Raw genomic sequence first — 18,665 nt, 5'->3', positions numbered from 1 at the left:
TGTTTTAATATGTTTTTTAAAAAAATGACACAGTTTAGTTAGAACATGAATTTACATTTGAAACCGTTCTAGACTCACAAAAATGGTTGTATGCAAATGAGTTGAATTCTAAAACTTTTGCTATTGGGATGAAAAGAAGAAAAGAAAAAAAAACAACATAAATTTACATCCTACTTTAGGCTTTTCAGAGAAACATATTACCTTTGGCGAATTAGTTTTTATAAAATCAATAGAAAAAATTGTGTCAATAGAATTATTTTTTTTCAGTTAGTGTCCACCCGAAAAGCAAATAATATTATGAAAAAAAAACTAATTGGCTGAACAAATATAATGATAATTAGGTGGTTTATTTTTTTAATAAGTGTATTATTTATCATAATCTCATATCATAAAGATTAAAAATGGTAATTAGGTTTAAAACATAAATATTTTTTAGATAATAACATTAAGTAGAGTTAATTAAGATATCAAAATTTATTTATATTTAACTTGTAAAACTGATTTTGATCTATATAATAAATATTACTCGTTTTAATATTTAAGAAATAGTTATACGTATAAAGAATATTTAAAGATTTTAAAATACTACTTATACGTTTTAATATTTGAAAAAGTCTACTCTACATATAATATTGATTTTTTTTAAATCAAGTAAAAGAATTATAAGTATTATTTTAAATTTAAGAAATAAGTATAAGTATAAAGAATATCTAAAGATTTAAAAATACTACTTGTTCTACTCAACATATAATATATTGAATTATTTTAAAAAAAATAAAGTAAAAGAATATTTAAATATTTGAAAGTACTACTTTACAGTATTTAATTTGTTTTTAAAAATCAGGTAAAAAAATTATAAATATTATTTTGAATTTAAGAAATAATTATAAACATAAACAATATTTAAATATTTGAAAAACTACTTTACAGCATTTAGTTTTTTTTAAATCAAGTAAAAAAATTATAAACATTATTTTAAATTTAAGAAATAATTATAAGTATAACAAATATTTAAAGATTTAAAATACTACTTGTACGTTTTAATATTTAGAAACACCTACTTTACATATAATATTGAATATTTTTTGAAAAATTAAAGTAAAAAAAATTATAAATATTATTTTAAATTTATAAAATAATTAAAACTATAAAGAATATTTAAAGATTTAAAAATACTACTTTGCAGAAAATATTTGGAAAAGCCTACTTTACATATAATACTGAATTTTAAAAAAAAAACGTAAAAAAACTATATAAATAGTATTTTGAATTTATAAAATAGTTATAAGTATAAAGAATATTTTAATTTTTTAAAATACTACTGTACAAATACTTTAGATATAATATTTAATTGTTTAAAAATGAAGTAAAAAAAAGTTGATAAATATTATTGTGAATTTATAAAATAGTTATAAGTATAAAGAATGTTATTTTTAAATTTATAAATCAATTATAAGTATAAAAATACTACTTTACATATAATGTTTTTTTAAGATGAAGTAAAAAAAACTTAAAATAAAAATCTTAGAAGTGGAGAAAGCACAATCTAAAATCTAAAATAATTTTACGCTAAGATCTTATAAATTAATTATATAGTTTAATTTTATATTTTAGGTACTCTTATTTTCTTTGAAATATGGTTCTTTGAACCTAATAGTTAAACTTATATGATTGTGAAGCTTTAGTGATAATGGATGGCGATAATCATTGGTCTATGTATTTTTGACAATGTGTAAATGTCTAGTACGAATGACATGAATCTTGATGTTATTGGTGTCGATTTCACACTAATTTCATAAATACAAGAACAAATAAATTTGCAGACGCAAGTAGCAGTAATGACAATATTTTGCAAGATTGAATATGGATTGAATGTGTTGTATGTGTTAACGGAGACAAATAATGTTATGCCGGAGTTGGTTCCATAAAAAGAGCATTGTTAGTAAGAATTGATGTCGTACTAGGTTCGTACTGAAAGATGTCATGACATTATTCACATGGGTCCGAAAGCATTTATTAATTTATGTCACCAACTAAGAGAAACGGGGATGGTTAAAGATGCATTTCGATCTACAATTGAAGAACAATTGACTATATTTTTACACATCATTTGTCATAACGTAAAGAATCAAAGTGTTTCGTTCTTCTTTCTTCGATCTGAGGAAACAATATCTCGTCACTTTCATAATGTTTTGAAGGCAATATTGATGTTGCATGGAGAGTTCTTAATTCAACCATCTGGGACCGAGGTTGAATCTCATATCTTAAACAACAATCGATTTTTTCCATACTTTAAGGTATGAATACGAGAAACAATACTTAAATATTTAATTGAAGTTATTTATAAATGTGAATTTATTGCGTAATAAGATTGTTTAGGTGTCATAGACGACACTCATGTCCATGTCAAAGTCCCATGAGCTGATGCACCTCATTTTCGTGGAAGAAAATAATGGCCAACTCAAAACGTATTTGTTGCTTGTTATTCTGACATGAAATTCACATATGTTTTTGTCGGGTGGGAATGAACCACTTTTGATTCTAAGATATTGAAGGATGCATTTATACGAGAGGATCCATTGGTCATTCCAAAAGGTTAGTTTAGTGCTTTGTTTACAAGTGCAATAAATATTCATTTGGTGACATTACTTATAAGTAATAAGTGTTAATGGATGGTTGTAGGAAAATACTACCTTGGAAACGTTGGTTTTATGCTCAAACCCCAAGTTATAACTCCATATCGCAGAGTTCGATACCATTTAAAAGAGTATTCCTAAAGAGCTCCACAAAATGCACGCTAATTGTTTAATCATCGTCATTCCTTACTTAGAAATGTTATGGATAGAACATTTGGTGTCCTCAAAAAACGATTCTCAATTATTGTTAGTGAAACAAAGCCTCATTACTCTGTGGAGACTATGACCGATATTGTTTTAGCATGTTATATTCTTCATAACTTTTTTCGCGGAGTGGATAATGATGAGTCTTTGTTGGAAGAAGTTGATCGTGACTTGATGCAAGGGGATATAAATGTGTTACACTCGCAAACTCATGAAGATAATTAGAGGCTCGGGTCACAAATTAGGGATACTATAGTAAATGAAATGTGGACAGGTTATTGTAATAATTAATTTTATGTAACATACGTGAACTTATATTTATATTGTTGTAAGAACAATTTCATGGTTTAATGTTGACATTCCACCTTTATTAATATTTACGTATGGAACTATTTATTTTATTATAAAAGTTTAATTTTTTTATTAGGTTTTATCATGGATCGCGGGAAGGGTATTGCTCCATAGTCATTTGCAGATATCTGTGAACACAAAAAACGAACTACCGACATGGATTTTCGATTGCCGAAGGCCATGATCGATGAAGCATTTATGGGTAATCGCATTGACGGTAGTTGGATGACTCAGGGTTACACAAATATCGTTAAATCCCTACATGAAAGTGGATTGGTAAGGATTAAAAAAAATCATGTGAAGAACAGGCATGCAAGCCTTAAGGACAGATGGCGTGAGATTCATGCTCTATTTAGTGGTATGAGTGGTTTCGATTGGAATCAAAGCTCAAAAAATTTTTAGGTTGAGGATGAAGTGTGGGATGTGTTGATAACCATTAATCATGAATATCAATGTATTTCTTTTCATTAATGAACAGGAAAAACCCACAGTCGCAAAGTGGCGTGTTAAACTCACCAGGCACTACAACTCAATGGAAAACTTATGGGGGCTTGATTGTGCTACCGGCACAGTTGGAGAACAACACTACAGTCATAAGCTCGAACTCAGTCTCATCATTTTAATGTAAATCTTAATGATCACAATATAGAGTACATCCTAGAGGAGTCAGATATTGATGCACCCAATGTGAAACTCCTCGCTTAGTTGACCCTAATGACAATTCATACAGTACTGATTCTAATCTGACACCCCTATCGATGCCACCTCAATCATCCCAGCTATAAGATGGTACTTCTTCTTCTAGGGGATCAAAAAGAAAAGCCCTCATGGTGAATGTCACTGATATATAATTGGAAAGGCTTAATACAAGGTTTTAAGGATTAATTGATATCCTTGGGGGGGTAGCGATCATTCAGATATGTTGTGTCATATTGCAGAGCGACAAGCCATTTCATCTAAGGTTGTCGCTTTGCCATCACAACGAGTGGCTAATCCTACAAAAGAAAATTTGCAATATAATAAACGTCATGTTATTGCAAAATAAGAACAAAACTCCATATTTTGTGAACACACGCACACACTCCGTCGTACATCGACTTTTCAATACTCTGAATCTGATATCTGGGAAATGTTAGTGGAGATGAACATACAAGATGAAGATCTGTTGGATAACTGTTACAACTTCATGTGTGGTCATCCTAATGCGGTGAAACAACTCTTTAGTATACCTCTCGAGCGACAAATGAGAAAGTTTGTGGAGATAATGAATACAAATGCCTAAACTATGTAAAAATTTGGTTGTATTTTATTATGCATATGTGGTTTTTTTATGTTTGTTATGCAATAGAGTATTGAATGCAATAGAGTCTGACACGAATGCACATTTATAATATTTGTTATGCACGAACTTTATCCATGAATTTTGCTTTAAATTATAATTTATTGCATTAATATTTATTTCATAATTTTTTTTTCTTCATCAAATTATATATCCAATAGAGTATCTAAAATAATATGCTCCAACACAATAACAAAAACAATATTTTAATTTCATACAACAATAATTAAAAAAACAAATAAATCACGATTACAACTTTTTTCTAAATAAAGTTTATGATAATCGTAAACATGGTACACAAATTTTACGTCATTTATATTTTTTTCGAAGTTAACTCCAATACAATACCAAAAATAATATTTCAATTACCAAAAATAATATTTTATTTCAAAACAATTATAATTCACAAATAATCAATCAAATTAATTTTTTAATAATTTTTAAATACAAGGGCAAATATATAAACTTAAATTTTTATAAATTAAAAAAAAATACAATTTCAATCACATCTATCACATCACTCACAAACTTTCATAAATTTGTTTTATACTTCACACTCTATTTACCTTAATCTAAACACTCTAACTTTCTTCACACTTTCCCTTCAAATCATTTCAAATACACTCTCTCTATTTTTCTCCCTGATACAAACAAAGCATTAGAACGAGTGGAGGTGGATGTTAATGCATGTAATTCAATTTCCAAGGATATCATAGGAAATTCTAATAGGCTTAGTTGCAACTTTTGGGTCATTTGCACATCATTAATTTGAACCTTTTCCATGGCATTGGATAAAAATATCCCTGAAGTTGTCAAGTTGTTCTCTTTGCTACCCAGGTCTCCTATTTTTTCTAAAACAAAGTTATTTGTATCTCCACAAACTAAGTGAATAAAATCACTCTCTAAGTCTCATAAACACTCCACGCACAAAAACCTCAATAAAAACCTACAAAAACTACATAATTTTTTTACATAAACTTAAAATGTTGCATACATTTTATGTTTGGCTCTATCATTAATTAGACTAGTTGCATTTATAAAATTAATCAAAATGAGTTGTTTTAAACAAATTTAGAATTACATTAACTAAAATAAAAAGTTTAGGGACTAAATTGATTTTTTACTACTTATATTGAGACTAACATTGGTATGGAGCTAGCAAAATTAATAGTATTAGTTGTTTTAGTTATAATGTCTAAAATATATTAACTGCACTCTGAAAGAATTTTCAAACATTTAAAAAAATTGCACAATTTTTCTTTTTTGTACATCCGTAATACAAAGTGTATGATGAAGTATATGTCAAATGTGTTTAGTTTCACATTCTCTATTACTAACACTTTTTTGTGTTAATTAAAATAACAACAAAGCCTATATATTTAAGTTCAGATTCAATAATAAGATTAATTTTATATTAACCTAGACACAAGACAAATACTTTAGGTTTTAGGTACATCAAGAGACACTTCAACTCTCCATATAGAAGTTTGGATGCTTAAAATGCTTTTGATCTACCATCCATTAGTCATCTCTTGTACAATGTTACTTTGTTGGCAGTTATTAAATTTAAATATTAATCATTGCTTAATTATTAATAATATTCAGATATGATGATGGAAATGACTTGGAGTGGTAGATGACTTTAGTATCATTGTTACTACTTCATGACAAGACATTTTTATTTTTAATAATGTAAATCATCGTAAAAGATACTAAAAAGAGTGGTCGACATAAATGTGATGTTGTGTTGAGACATATAGAATCTCATGTGTATAATTTCGATTCATGTAGACATTAAATTATTGGTCTATAATACTATAGACAAACGTCATTAAATTTTATCAAAGAATGTAAATTGTGTGATAAAATATAAATAATTTTGTTTACACATGGAAACAAATATTCATCCTTAAAAAGTAAAGGAATTGAAATGGAAATACTAGTTACAATTTAGCATGTAAACTATAATGATGTTACATTAATGATTTTAGATTATTTATGTGTGATGTGTCGATGCTTATTTGAGTTTAATGAAAAGTAACATTTCTTTATTGTAGAACAAAAAATATTTATTTTATTAAAAAAATTGTTTACATTGAATATTTGAAATATGAATTTCCTTAAAGGGATTTATAAAATTAATCATCATTTGTGTCGTTGTGATATTATTCATTTTATAACCTAAAAATGTAATAATTTATTGTATTGAAATTATTAGTATTCCGGTGTATTGAAAAGTGTAATGATGTTAATTGAAATGTTAGTTCAAATGAGACATTTTATAAACACTATTATGTTGATAAACTTAGTTGCAATGTATTAATTGGGATCACTCAAACAAAATCATGGAATTAGAATTTATTACTCTTGATATGACTAGTTATGTACCATGTGATTGAAAAACCTCTTTGTAAATATTACTTTGAACATATAAGTTGAAAAATTACTAGATTAAAATACTTGGTAAGACAAAAAAATTGTGCTTAAAGTCAATTATATATTTTGTTAATCCACTTAACTTAAATCCTGTGAGAAGAGAAATTTAGTAAGACATATACATGAATGAATTTAGGTCATTTAAAAAAAAAAGAAGAGCAGTGACACTTTTGAAGATTCTTTGGATAAGGTTCATATATAAGAATAAAATATTTATATCTACTAACATTTTTTTTTCCAGCATATATCTACTAACATTAAATTAGCATAAGTCAATTTTCATTTCCTTTCATATGATATGATAAAGTATTGGACATTATATTGAGATTAAATTGAATCGTGTAAAAATGTCTAATATAACACAATGTTTTATAACATTGATAACTCTTTTGGACGATGTATGTTTTACACCGTACATTTAATGAAATTACATATATAAATTTAAATGTAAGTATAATACATGAAAAAAATCTATAAAACAATCACAAATATGTTAGTTGATTTTAATTTTATAAAAAGATTATTGATTGTATCTTCAATAATTTTTTATATTAAACGATTGTAAAACTTTTGTATTTAATTACAATTTATTAATGTTACCATTATTTATGCCAATTATTTAATAATAGAAAAAAAATCATTAATACTCACTTAAAATAAACAAATAAGTAACAATAAAGCAAATAATATACAATGTTAATGTCATTTGATGTCATTGTCTTTTTTATCCTCGTCTATCTATAAACCTTAACTACCAAGACTAAAGTTTAATAATATTAATTGTACTCAATTTTATTTAATAATTAATGGTAATATTTTATCACTCTCTCTATAAAATATTGATACTTAGACAAATATTAATTTCTATAACAGAACCTTCCCAAGAAACTATGGAAATTTGAGTTAATAAGTGATATTAAATTACACAATATTACGAGCAACCTTTCCACCAATTAAATACTACAAATCAGTACAAGGAAATTAAATGTACCGTATATATTTATATGTTTATAGATATTAGTTTATGAATGACTAAGCTATGATTGTTTCATCAGTTTAAAAAACTGGTTCATCATCAGTTGTACAATTCTTTCAAAGTAGGTTTAATTGTCTTAGAAGTTTAGGGTTTATAATAAATAATTAAAAATTATTAAAATTCAGATAACAAAATAAATAAACATTTTAAAATATAATCCTAAATGATTGGATAATAAGGAAGATATTATTTCGTTTTTAATACAATAAAAAATTATAATATTAATATAACAACTTTAATTTTATTTAAACTTTATTAATAATTAATATAATGAAACATGCACACTTAAATAAAACTAATGTTAATATATGTTTTAAAAAAATTAAATATAAAAAATAAAAAATAAAGGAGAAAAAACTTTTTCAAAAATTAATTACACATTAACATTAATTTTGTAATATATACGTGGAATTAGTAAAGACTATACAACCTGTTTAATTATCTTAATCATTAATAAAATTTAAAATTTAAAATTAAAATTTTGTTATTATATTAAAAATCGAATATATTCATACTTGATGAAGTGTTTATCCATAAAATTATATTATTTTAACTGTGATTATACTGTATATGCTTTTATGCTTTTATGATAAGAATGTTATTTCTGTTGATTTAAAATATACAATTATTTTACCATGATTATCGAGTTTTATTAATTTTAGAAAATTGAAATGTTAACAATATTTTATAATTTTTACATTGAAAATCTGACAAAAATAATTATTTGAACAGTTGATGTTTTCCTAAAACATTAATTATACTGTAATTCATAACAAAATAGTTTAAAAATGGTTATATTCCCATTAAATATGCCTTTGATGATTATATTGAACAATTTGTGTAAAATAAACCATGTTATTATGCTGTAAAGGGGAGAGAGTGAAAAAACAAAAACGAAGGAAAAAAAAAGTGTGGGGGGAAACAAAGAAAGGTCGAGGCTGGGGTTCTTGCAACCTGCGACTGCGCCAGCGGAAATCGAAGGGCGAAAAAGCTTGCATCCGATTCTGGGAAGACGAGGGTTCTCTACCTGTTCCCTTTATAGTCTGTAAGTCGCTACGATTTTCTTTTTATTTTCCATTTCCCTTATCTTGTTTGAAGCGTGTTTAATCGATCTATCACTTTCCCTAATATCTTTTCAATTCACTCCATTTTTCTTTATCATTCCCCTCCCAATTTCACTTTTATCAACTGGTTTGTACAAACCCTTTTGGAATGCCGTCCAATTTGGTTGTTGCTCATGTATTTCTGTTTTTGCTCGTTTTCCCACTGTTTCCCACCGTTGGACCAATTGAACGGATGATTTTAATTTTCTTGTCTTATCTGGGTAATGAATTGGTATTGTACATGTTTTGTGGGTTCTTCTCATTGTGATCGCAGTTTCTTTGGATTTGAGAAGCATATTAGGGTTCACTCGGGAAAAATGAACAGTAAAGAACATATAGGCAATTAAAGGTTCAGTGTCGCTCTTTCTTCCTTAGAATGATCTCGCACTGTTTTCTATGTGTGAATGTGAGAATATAAGGTGGAGATCTTTTTATCATTGGTAAAATATCGTCAAAACCGTCGTGTAATCTAACTTTAATATGTATGTTTGGGATGTTAGTAGCTTTTTGCATTCTCTCAACCTATGCCTGGACTAGTCTTTGGGTTCGTTCGGTAGGTTATCTTGTGGCCAAAAACTCCTACTTTCTGGTTGTGAAGGCTAGAGTGAATTGTGGATGTTTACATGCAAAGACACCGCCCAGAAAAACTAATGTTAGAGTAGATAGAGGGAGAACTGGAATGATTTAATTGAGTCATAACCGAGGTTGAATGTATAGTGTTGGACAAGGCTTCTGAGGGGGTATGAGGTTATGGCATTGTGGGATGTTTGTTGGTTGAGGTCCCTAAAAGTGTGCGTTATCTGTAGAAGGAGGCCAACAATGCAACCCATCTCATCATGACATGGTGAGATTGCATTCTCTAGATTTAAGTATGCCTTTTGTTTGTGAATGGGTTGCCTGGCTTGACACCACTGCAGGTACATATGAATTATGGAACTGTTTTGCCGCTCCCCTCATACACCTGGTTATAGCTGCCTCTTGGTTAAAGGAATTAGGTTTTTGTTGGAAAACCTTCTTAATTGCTGTCATTCCTAGCTCACTATAATTTAGCCTCTTTTGAGACTTCCTTAAATTGAACCTTTTGGAGTGTAGTCTCTCTAAACTAGACATGACTCAAATAGAGCTTATAAAGCTTGGGCAATCCTCCTCTAACAAGTCAATTTTGTGGGGTTGAGTTAAACTTTTAGTTTAATTCTAAGATGGTATTAGACATGGTAGTCAAAATCGTGATTAAAAACGTCGAATTGCATGATTCACGATTCTGCCCCCCATGTCCAATTTAGAGCACATGCAATATTATGCCAGAGTAGGATCGTTATCGAAGATTTTGGAAATGGTGGAATCACCGTGTTTTTTTTGTTTTATCTCATTTTGAGGTTCTGGGTTTTGCTCGCAAAAACTTTTATTGGGTCAATGGGTTTTTGGTTTAAACCCAAACCCAATAAAAAAGTGTTCTTCATGCACAGATGGTTCTATGTGCCTTCCCTAAAGGAAAACTGCCAAAGATTGTGGAAACAGTGGAATCACCATGTTTTCTGTTCTATCTCATTTTGAGGTTTCGGGTTTTGCTCGCACAAAAACTCTTATTGGGTCAATGGGTGTTTTGGTTTAAACCTAAGCCCAATAAAAAAATTGTTCTCCATGCACACATGGTTCCACGTGCAACCTCCTTCCCTAAAGGGAAACCCGACCAATTGTGTAGGTTGTGATTGCTCGACCAACCACACCAGACATGGTACTTGTTAGACACACTTTAACACTCATTAATCTTTTTTCCAGCTCAGACACCTTTTTGACACTGTTTGGACACCTCTCCAACCCAGCTGAGCACGAGTAAAGAAAGTTGACATCTTTTATTGGCTAAATGCTGCGTAGATACTAGATATATCATAAAAAATAAAAGAAAATCAAGTTTAGGCCCATTATTTTTTTAAGGCTTGTTTCCATTGGACTTAACTAGTTCTTATAATTAGTAAGAAATATGTTTCTCAATATTCTATTTTCGAGGGTCACTATTATATGGAAATTGGACAGGTTTGATTTTAGAATTTGATTTATATAAATCTTAATTCTCAATTTAGATTTTGTTATGTTGATTATATTTGTATATATAAGCGGTGAGTGTTCCCATGTCACTATTATATGAAAATTGAACAACTTGATTTTAGAATGTGATTTATACAAATCTTAATTCTCTAATTAGATTTTAGTTGTGTTATTACATTTGTATATGTTAGATATTATTAGATTACTAGATACAAGATATTATAGATATTGTTAGATATTTCTATCTATGTAATGGGCTTGGCCCATATTTTCTGTATGTTTCTTTTTCTATATAAACATAACCCTATGTGTTCAATATACACAAAGGATTTTAGACATTGGCTGTTTCCTTGTGCTTGTGTTGTGTCAATTTTGTGCCAGAGTCAGAGCTTCATAGGTTAGAACTGGTCAACAACAAGCACTCAATTATAAACCATGATGATGAGTGGATCTTGGACCTAAGCCAGATCATCGGGACTGAACAGGCCCAACAGGGCAAGGATTAATTGCTGGATCCAAGACCAAAAGAAATTCAGGATCTTGAAGGTTTATGACAACTGGAAGCACGATGAGTAAGAGGAAATTAATTAGCTAGCTGATGTGCCATGTTTGTTATGTAGGAGAAGGCTACATGTTTATAGGGAGGAGGGTTAGTAATGCTGGGTCGTTCTTTTACTGGAAGAAAGTTTAAGAAAGAGTTCTCTTGGAGTAGCTGTAGGCTCTAGTTATTGTCTTCTTGCTTTTACAAGCTTCTTGTTCATTACTATATTGATCCATGCCTTTCCTTTTAGTTTTCACTGTTCAACCTTGGTGATGGGCTGAACATGATGCAAAGCATTTAAGAACATCTAAATATACCCAAGTGAAATTCTCTTCTAACTACCCTCTATTTTCTTTTGTTGCTATATTTTTTTCTTTCTTTTTCTTTCCTCACAAGTTTTACTGTGGATTACAATTTCTGCATTTCTTTAATAGTATTCATGATTCCAGGCACATGATATTCGCTTATTTTTATATGTCTTTCAGAATCTTTCTGCTACATGATGTTGAACAAATGATACAGAATTGATTCTGTGCACAGAAAAAACTGGTATATATGGCAGGACTTATGCCTGGAGAGTTGCCAAATCATGGAGCATCTGATGGAAACTCTGGTAAAAATTCTAAAGACAAGCAAGAGGAATCATTGGGTCGCTGGTATATGTCTAGAAAAGAAATAGAGGAACATTCCCCATCAAGAAAAGATGGGATTGACTTGAAGAAAGAGACATATCTGCGCAAGTCATATTGCACATTCTTGCAGGATCTGGGCATGAGACTTAAAGTGTGAGTTTGCTGCTACTGATATTATAAATAATTATTTCTTTCTTGATTCACATTCTTGATTCACATTCTTGCTCTAATGGATGTATGTTTCATTCTGTTGTTTTACTTTATCTATATTTCCCTTTCACTTCTGCAACCCCTTATTTTCTTTCCAATTTCTTAACAGTGATGTTTTTGATGAAACCATTCCTAAAATTATACTGCTTTTTATCTGAATGATATACCCCACCAGTGCCAGATATTGAAAGCATTATCAACATATGCTGGCTTAATTTGTTTTGCTATTTGGTTATCCTTTCTGCTTTACTTGGTTCTTTAATATCTTATAATTATATATTTTTGGAGTATTTGCAAGATAGATATGGCTACTACGCTTTGAATGCAATTACTTTTTCTTTCACCATGTAAATATTTATATCCTATTTTTGAAATTCAGTTGGAGGTTTGTATATTAATTGTAATGTTGGTCTGTGCAGGCCTCAGGTAACTATAGCAACGGCCATAATCTTTTGTCATCGATTCTTTCTTCGACAATCTCACGCAAAGAACGACAGAAGGGTGGGTTGTTGCACTTTTAAATAGATATTATGTAGTAGGCATTTTACCTCTCCAGAGCTTAAGTTGCAACTTAATTTAGTGTGCTATGTTTGTGTACTTGTCATTGTGGATAACCAGTATATATTAAATGTAATAGACAAATAGAAATATCATATTACCATCTAGAAGATGGTTTGTGTTGTGCGGAATTATTTTCCTTGATTTAATTTTAATTTTCAATGCTTGACATGCGTGGTTGGTAGATAATCTGTGGATGATTTTTGTCTATAATATTGGTTGTTTCTCTTGTTTAAAAGCATATGCTTGATTTTTTATTTTTTTAAAGTAAATGAAAGCTAACTAACATGTGTTATGAACACACACCTAGAAATTGTGGTGTTGCCAAATTTTGTCTTGATGGAAGTCAGATTAATAGCATAGAAGAGGAACCCAGGCTTTAAGAAATTAGAGTTTATTTATGTGCTAACTGTGTTTTTGGTTATTTAAAAACATTTTGTGATAACTATTCCTGGAGAGGTCAGGGTGTTATGTCTTACACATGTCTGGCTGTAATATACTACTCTCAGTATTGAAAATGTTTTGGGTGCACATTCAGTCTGGAAAAATTTCCTAGATTCTGTACAGTTGAAAGTTTACATGGGGGAACTGGTAACCAGAATAACAAATAATGAAACGAGGGAGAGATGGACATGAAAGAATGAGTATTGATATTTAAAAATTGGGCATAACTTAAAAGGACTTCTATGTGGAAGATGTCTATATACTGAGTACAGGATTATTGTTTCTCAATAGGGATTTGTAATTAAGAATTTATAGTCATTTTTGCCAAATATTATTAATTTAGGTGGGTTTTCTACTTTGTTTGCAATCTGGTTTGAGCAGGCAATCTTTCCATTTTGTAGTTGAAGGTGAGTGAATATTCTAAATTTGCAACCTTGGAAGTTGACATTTCTGTGAAAATTTGATCATATATCTCAATTTACTATTCCATTTAACTCTTGTATCTTCTTACATTTGACTTCAAATTCCAACTTTAGAGTTTAGTGAACTGTCAAAATCTTTAAAACATCTGTGCTTTATTATTTGAGTTCTATAATATAATTATTTGATGTAAGGGGATTGTAGTTATGCTCAAATTTTTTATTACGAGATTGCTACATGTGAAAGTTGTGTACTTTGAAAGATTGATTACTTACCAGCATCTCATAATTCACTCAATGAACTTTTTTGCAGACCATTGCAACAGTTTGCATGTTCCTTGCTGGGAAGGTTGAAGAGACTCCCCGGCCACTAAAGGATGTTATTCTCGTTTCTTATGAGATCATTCATAAGAAGGATCCTGCTGCTGCACAGAGGATAAAGCAGAAGGTGTTTTATTAGTGATGGTGCTTTGATCAGTTCACTCCTGTACATCAACATTTTAACTTAGGATTTAGCTTAAATCTATTGCCACTTCATTTAACTCAAGTGACTTTTTCTTGCTGTCTGTTGTCTTTCACCAATTGTCTAGTGGACTAAGTTTTTTTCTATTTGCTTCAAGACTGTGCCTCTCTCCAACTTGTTAGTTTCTAGCCAAAACACCATCTGTCTAGGTTATAATGTCAAACATGGTGTCCTGAATATTGAAATTCTCTAAAATGTTTGTCTACCTTGTAAATTATGTATAGTATCCAAGTTTTTTTTAACTTGCGTGCTTAATAATTAGTAAATTTGAACTGGTTGCCTGGAATTTTTCTAAATTTTATCATTAAGGAAATGCTCTTTCCTATTTTTTGTTGATCTGTTTCCATCTCCAACTTCTGTATATTGGTAAAGTATCTACACGGTTCCTTTTTGACTTATTTTTTACACTCCACTTTTATTGTGGTTCTTTTTCCTTTACCCTTGATATATTTATATTTGTTCAATGGAAATCTTAAACGATGCAGGAAGTGTATGAGCAGCAAAAAGAATTAATTTTACTTGGAGAGAGGGTTGTGCTTGCGACTTTAGCTTTTGATCTGAATGTTCAACATCCATATAAACCTCTTGTGGAGGCCATAAAGAAGTTCAATGTTGCAAAGAATGCCCTTGCTCAAGTTGCGTGGAACTTTGTTAATGATGGGTATGATTAAGTTGCCATTTGTTTGAGTTTAACATTGTTAAATTTATTTTTTGAAGTATATTTCTTCACACACTGGAAAGTGGCTTTCAGGCTGAGGACATCGCTCTGCCTGCAATTTAAGCCACATCATATTGCGGCAGGTGCCATTTTCCTGGCTGCTAAGTTCTTGAAAGTGAAGCTTCCATCAGATGGTGAGAAGGTTTGGTGGCAAGAGTTTGATGTCACCCCACGTCAATTAGAGGGTTGGTGTCATCCCCTCAATTCATTTGCATGCTAACTAAAATTGATCTGATTGGATGGCCTTTTGTGTTCCCTTTGTATTAATGCATTATATGATTTCTGTCATTGTCAGTTATCTGGATGGTTTTATCCCTGTTTACTCTGATCAAGTTTGAAATTTTCACTAGAGAACCCAGTTTAATGCGGAGTAGTTTAACAATAGGCTGTCCTTTTGTGTGTCTGTATGCTTCTGTATATCCTTCTCAGTCCTTGTTGGTATTTTCTCTTGCAGAAGTTAGCAATCAAATGCTGGAACTCTATGAGCAGAACAGACTTCCACCAGCACAGGGAAGTGAAGTAGAAGGAAGTGCTGGAGGAACAAGATCTACTACAAAGGCGCCTGCTGTGAATGAGGAGCAAGCGTCAAAGCAAATATCATCTCAAGCCCCCCAACACTCATCTGTAGAAAGAACTGTGGTGCCGCAAAGAGGAACTGAGAACCAAAGCAACGATGGAAGTGCAGAAATGGGCAGTGACATTACTGATCACAAGATGGACTTGGATAATAGGGAGTCTCGGAATTCAGAGCAGTTGACTCAGAAAGATAACAAGAGAGATGTGTCAAATAGATCTAAATCTGTCTCTGATCGAATAGTTGCAGGAGACCAAGACAGGATGGTTGGGACTAAGGAGGGTGCAGAACTAGGAAGGAGAGATGAATCAGTATTATACAATTCTGGCAGCAATGTTGGTCGAAATATGGAGCGTCGTGAAGGCCCACTGAGTCATTCACCCAAAGAAGCAATTAAGATGATTGACAAAGATAAGTTAAAGGCTGCAATGGAGAAGAGGAGAAAGGAACGAGTGGAAATGACGTTAAAGAAAGATGTAATGGATGAGGATGATCTCATTGAGAGGGAGCTTGAAGATGGAGTTGAATTGGCAGTTGAGGATGAGAAAAATAAGCGCGAGAGAAGACAGAACTGGTCTAAGCATGATAGTGAAGATCATCACGGCAAGAACCATGAGGAAACTAGAGATGGTAGACACACGAGCATGAAGGGGCAGTTTCAGAAAGATATGGATGAGGACAATGCAGAGGAAGGGGAGATGATTGATGATGCTTCTTCCTCGTTGAACAATCGCAAGAGAAGGATGGGAAGCCCTCCAGGCAAGCAACCAGAGATGAAAAAGCGGCTCGATTCCAGTTATCACAATGATCTTGCTGAATAAAGGAACTAGGAAGGGGGATAGTTGGTTATGTAAGACCAGGGAAAACACAAGGAATGGGGAGCAAACTCATTGTTGAGGTGAATATTCTGCTGTCCTTTATTTGCCTATTGTGATTTGGCTAATCGGTTGCTAAAGAATTAATGATTCTGGATGCTCTTGTTTGCCTTATACATTTTATTATTTAAGGAACGGGATGCCTCAGTTTTGGTAGTGCCATTAAAGGCTTATTATTATTGCTATTTTTTGCGGGGGAGGGGAGGGGGTTGTATGAGAACCTTATTGCTATTTATTTAATTTAATACATATGAATATATTTTCCTGAGTTGCGGTGCTAAACATGCCATTTGAAAATATGAATTCTATGTAAACTACCATTCACCTACTGAGAATCTCAAGGGATTTTGGCAGAAAAGTCTGACACAATGTTATTATCATTTCTTTACGGTTGAGTGAAAACATAAATGATGCAAGTTTAACTTTTTAGGGATGTTTTATTAAGATATATATCACATTGTCTCTTTCACGAACAACATAGCCATCAATATCATTTTAGTGTCATTGAAGTGGATTTCATCGAGGTCGACGATGCAAGGGAGAGGTAACGTTACGTGTGTGCTGTGTGGGGTGTTGTGTTCGTTCGAGATATGCGTCATTTTTCTTTTAGGAGCCTCACTATGCAAATATTGGTTTAAATTGACTGATTTTAAAAATAAAATTTCAAAATCCAAATTAGCTAATATGTGACTGATTTTAAAAATAAAATTTCAAAATCCAAATTAGCTAATATGATTTAGATGTGGTTGATTTAGTTCAGATTAATTGGATTCAATTATATATTACATAAAAATATATAATTTTTTTTTGTTTAAGGCAAAAATGTCAAATAATTAGCACCTAATTATAATTCGCTTACGTTAGCTAAATAATTCAATCATTATAATTGGAGATAGACAATATTTTTGTATTGTAATTGATAAACATAAACTAAATAATAATTAATTTTTTAAAAATATACAATTACATTATATTGACTTAATTGTAAGTTTAATTCCTCTACCTTATCAAATATGTAATTTTAGTTCCTAATTATTTATTTTTTCTTAAGTTTAGTTCTTGAAATTCTTTTTATGCAATACTGTTTTCTTATTTTTTTTAAAATTATTCATAATTTTGTTTTATTTTCAATTTTAGAAATATACTGAATAAGTATTAAATTAAATTCTGTAACAAGATTTTCAATTTTTGTAACAATATTACAAGTTTCACGCAATTATTTTTTGCTGTGCGTGTTGTATTGTGTGTTTAGCAAGTTCATGTAGTTTCTTATGATTTTTGAGATATTTTCTAAATATTTCTCTTATGCTTTATAAAATGATTTCTAGACTTCCTACCCTTAAGGTATGTTTCGTTTGTTTCTCACGAAAGAAAAGGTGCTGAGAGAAAGTTAAAAAATAAAAGTAATTTTTTTTTAAAACATGAAAATCAAAACATTTTATGCCTTCATAACTTTCTTCGCATAGTCAGAAGAAACCCGAAAAAAGTTATATACATATATATTATTTAATTAATTAATTTTAATTTATTTTTTTACTCTTTTATTTAGAATTCAAATTATTTTAATTTTTATTTAAAATAAAATTATAATTTAAATATAAAAAATATAATTAAAATTATAAAAAAATATAATTAAAATTATAAAAAATTATTATTATAAAATAACATAATTAATCATATTTATATATAATAAATTATAAATATAAATAAAAATAAAAATAAAAATAAAAATAAATAGTAATAAAAATAAATATTTTTTTAATAATAATAAAATAAATTTATATAATAATTATATTAATTACAAAAGAGTAAAAATAAAAATAAAAATTAATATAAAAATAAATTTTTATCAAATATTTATAATTATAAATATTTAAATAATATTTTAATTAAAAATGATTATAATTTATAAATAAATAAATCAATTAAATTAATTATTTAACAATTTTTAAATATAAGAATATTTAAAAATTTCTAGGCATATGGTAGATAAAAAACAAAGCATTTATCAAATATATAC

At 29.8% G+C, this 18,665-nt stretch overlaps 1 protein-coding gene across 2 annotated transcripts; it reads left to right on the top strand.

Moving 5' to 3' along the window:
• The first annotated feature begins 8,826 nt into the window (after positions 1-8,826).
• On the top strand, positions 8,827-16,913 carry LOC137807293 (cyclin-T1-3-like). 2 transcript variants are annotated; one of them, XM_068607876.1, is made up of 7 exons: positions 8,827-9,047; positions 12,178-12,477; positions 12,954-13,035; positions 14,269-14,403; positions 14,964-15,139; positions 15,230-15,330; positions 15,651-16,913. In XM_068607876.1, the coding sequence occupies exons 2-7, from the start codon at positions 12,248-12,250 to the stop codon at positions 16,589-16,591; spliced, it is 1,665 nt and encodes a 554-aa protein (XP_068463977.1). In that variant the 5' UTR covers positions 8,827-9,047; positions 12,178-12,247; the 3' UTR covers positions 16,592-16,913. The 2 variants fall into 2 exon arrangements, with proteins under 2 accessions (XP_068463977.1, XP_068463976.1); XM_068607875.1 differs by having other exon boundaries at positions 15,230-15,381.
• The last annotated feature ends 1,752 nt before the right edge of the window (positions 16,914-18,665 follow it).

The sequence above is a fragment of the Phaseolus vulgaris genome, chromosome 3 (genome assembly GCF_000499845.2).
Source record: "Phaseolus vulgaris cultivar G19833 chromosome 3, P. vulgaris v2.0, whole genome shotgun sequence".
In the NCBI taxonomy this organism is placed as follows: Eukaryota; Viridiplantae; Streptophyta; class Magnoliopsida; order Fabales; family Fabaceae; genus Phaseolus; species Phaseolus vulgaris.
The sequence above is the reverse complement of the archived record's forward strand: the minus strand, read 5'-3'. Positions and strand labels throughout refer to the sequence as shown.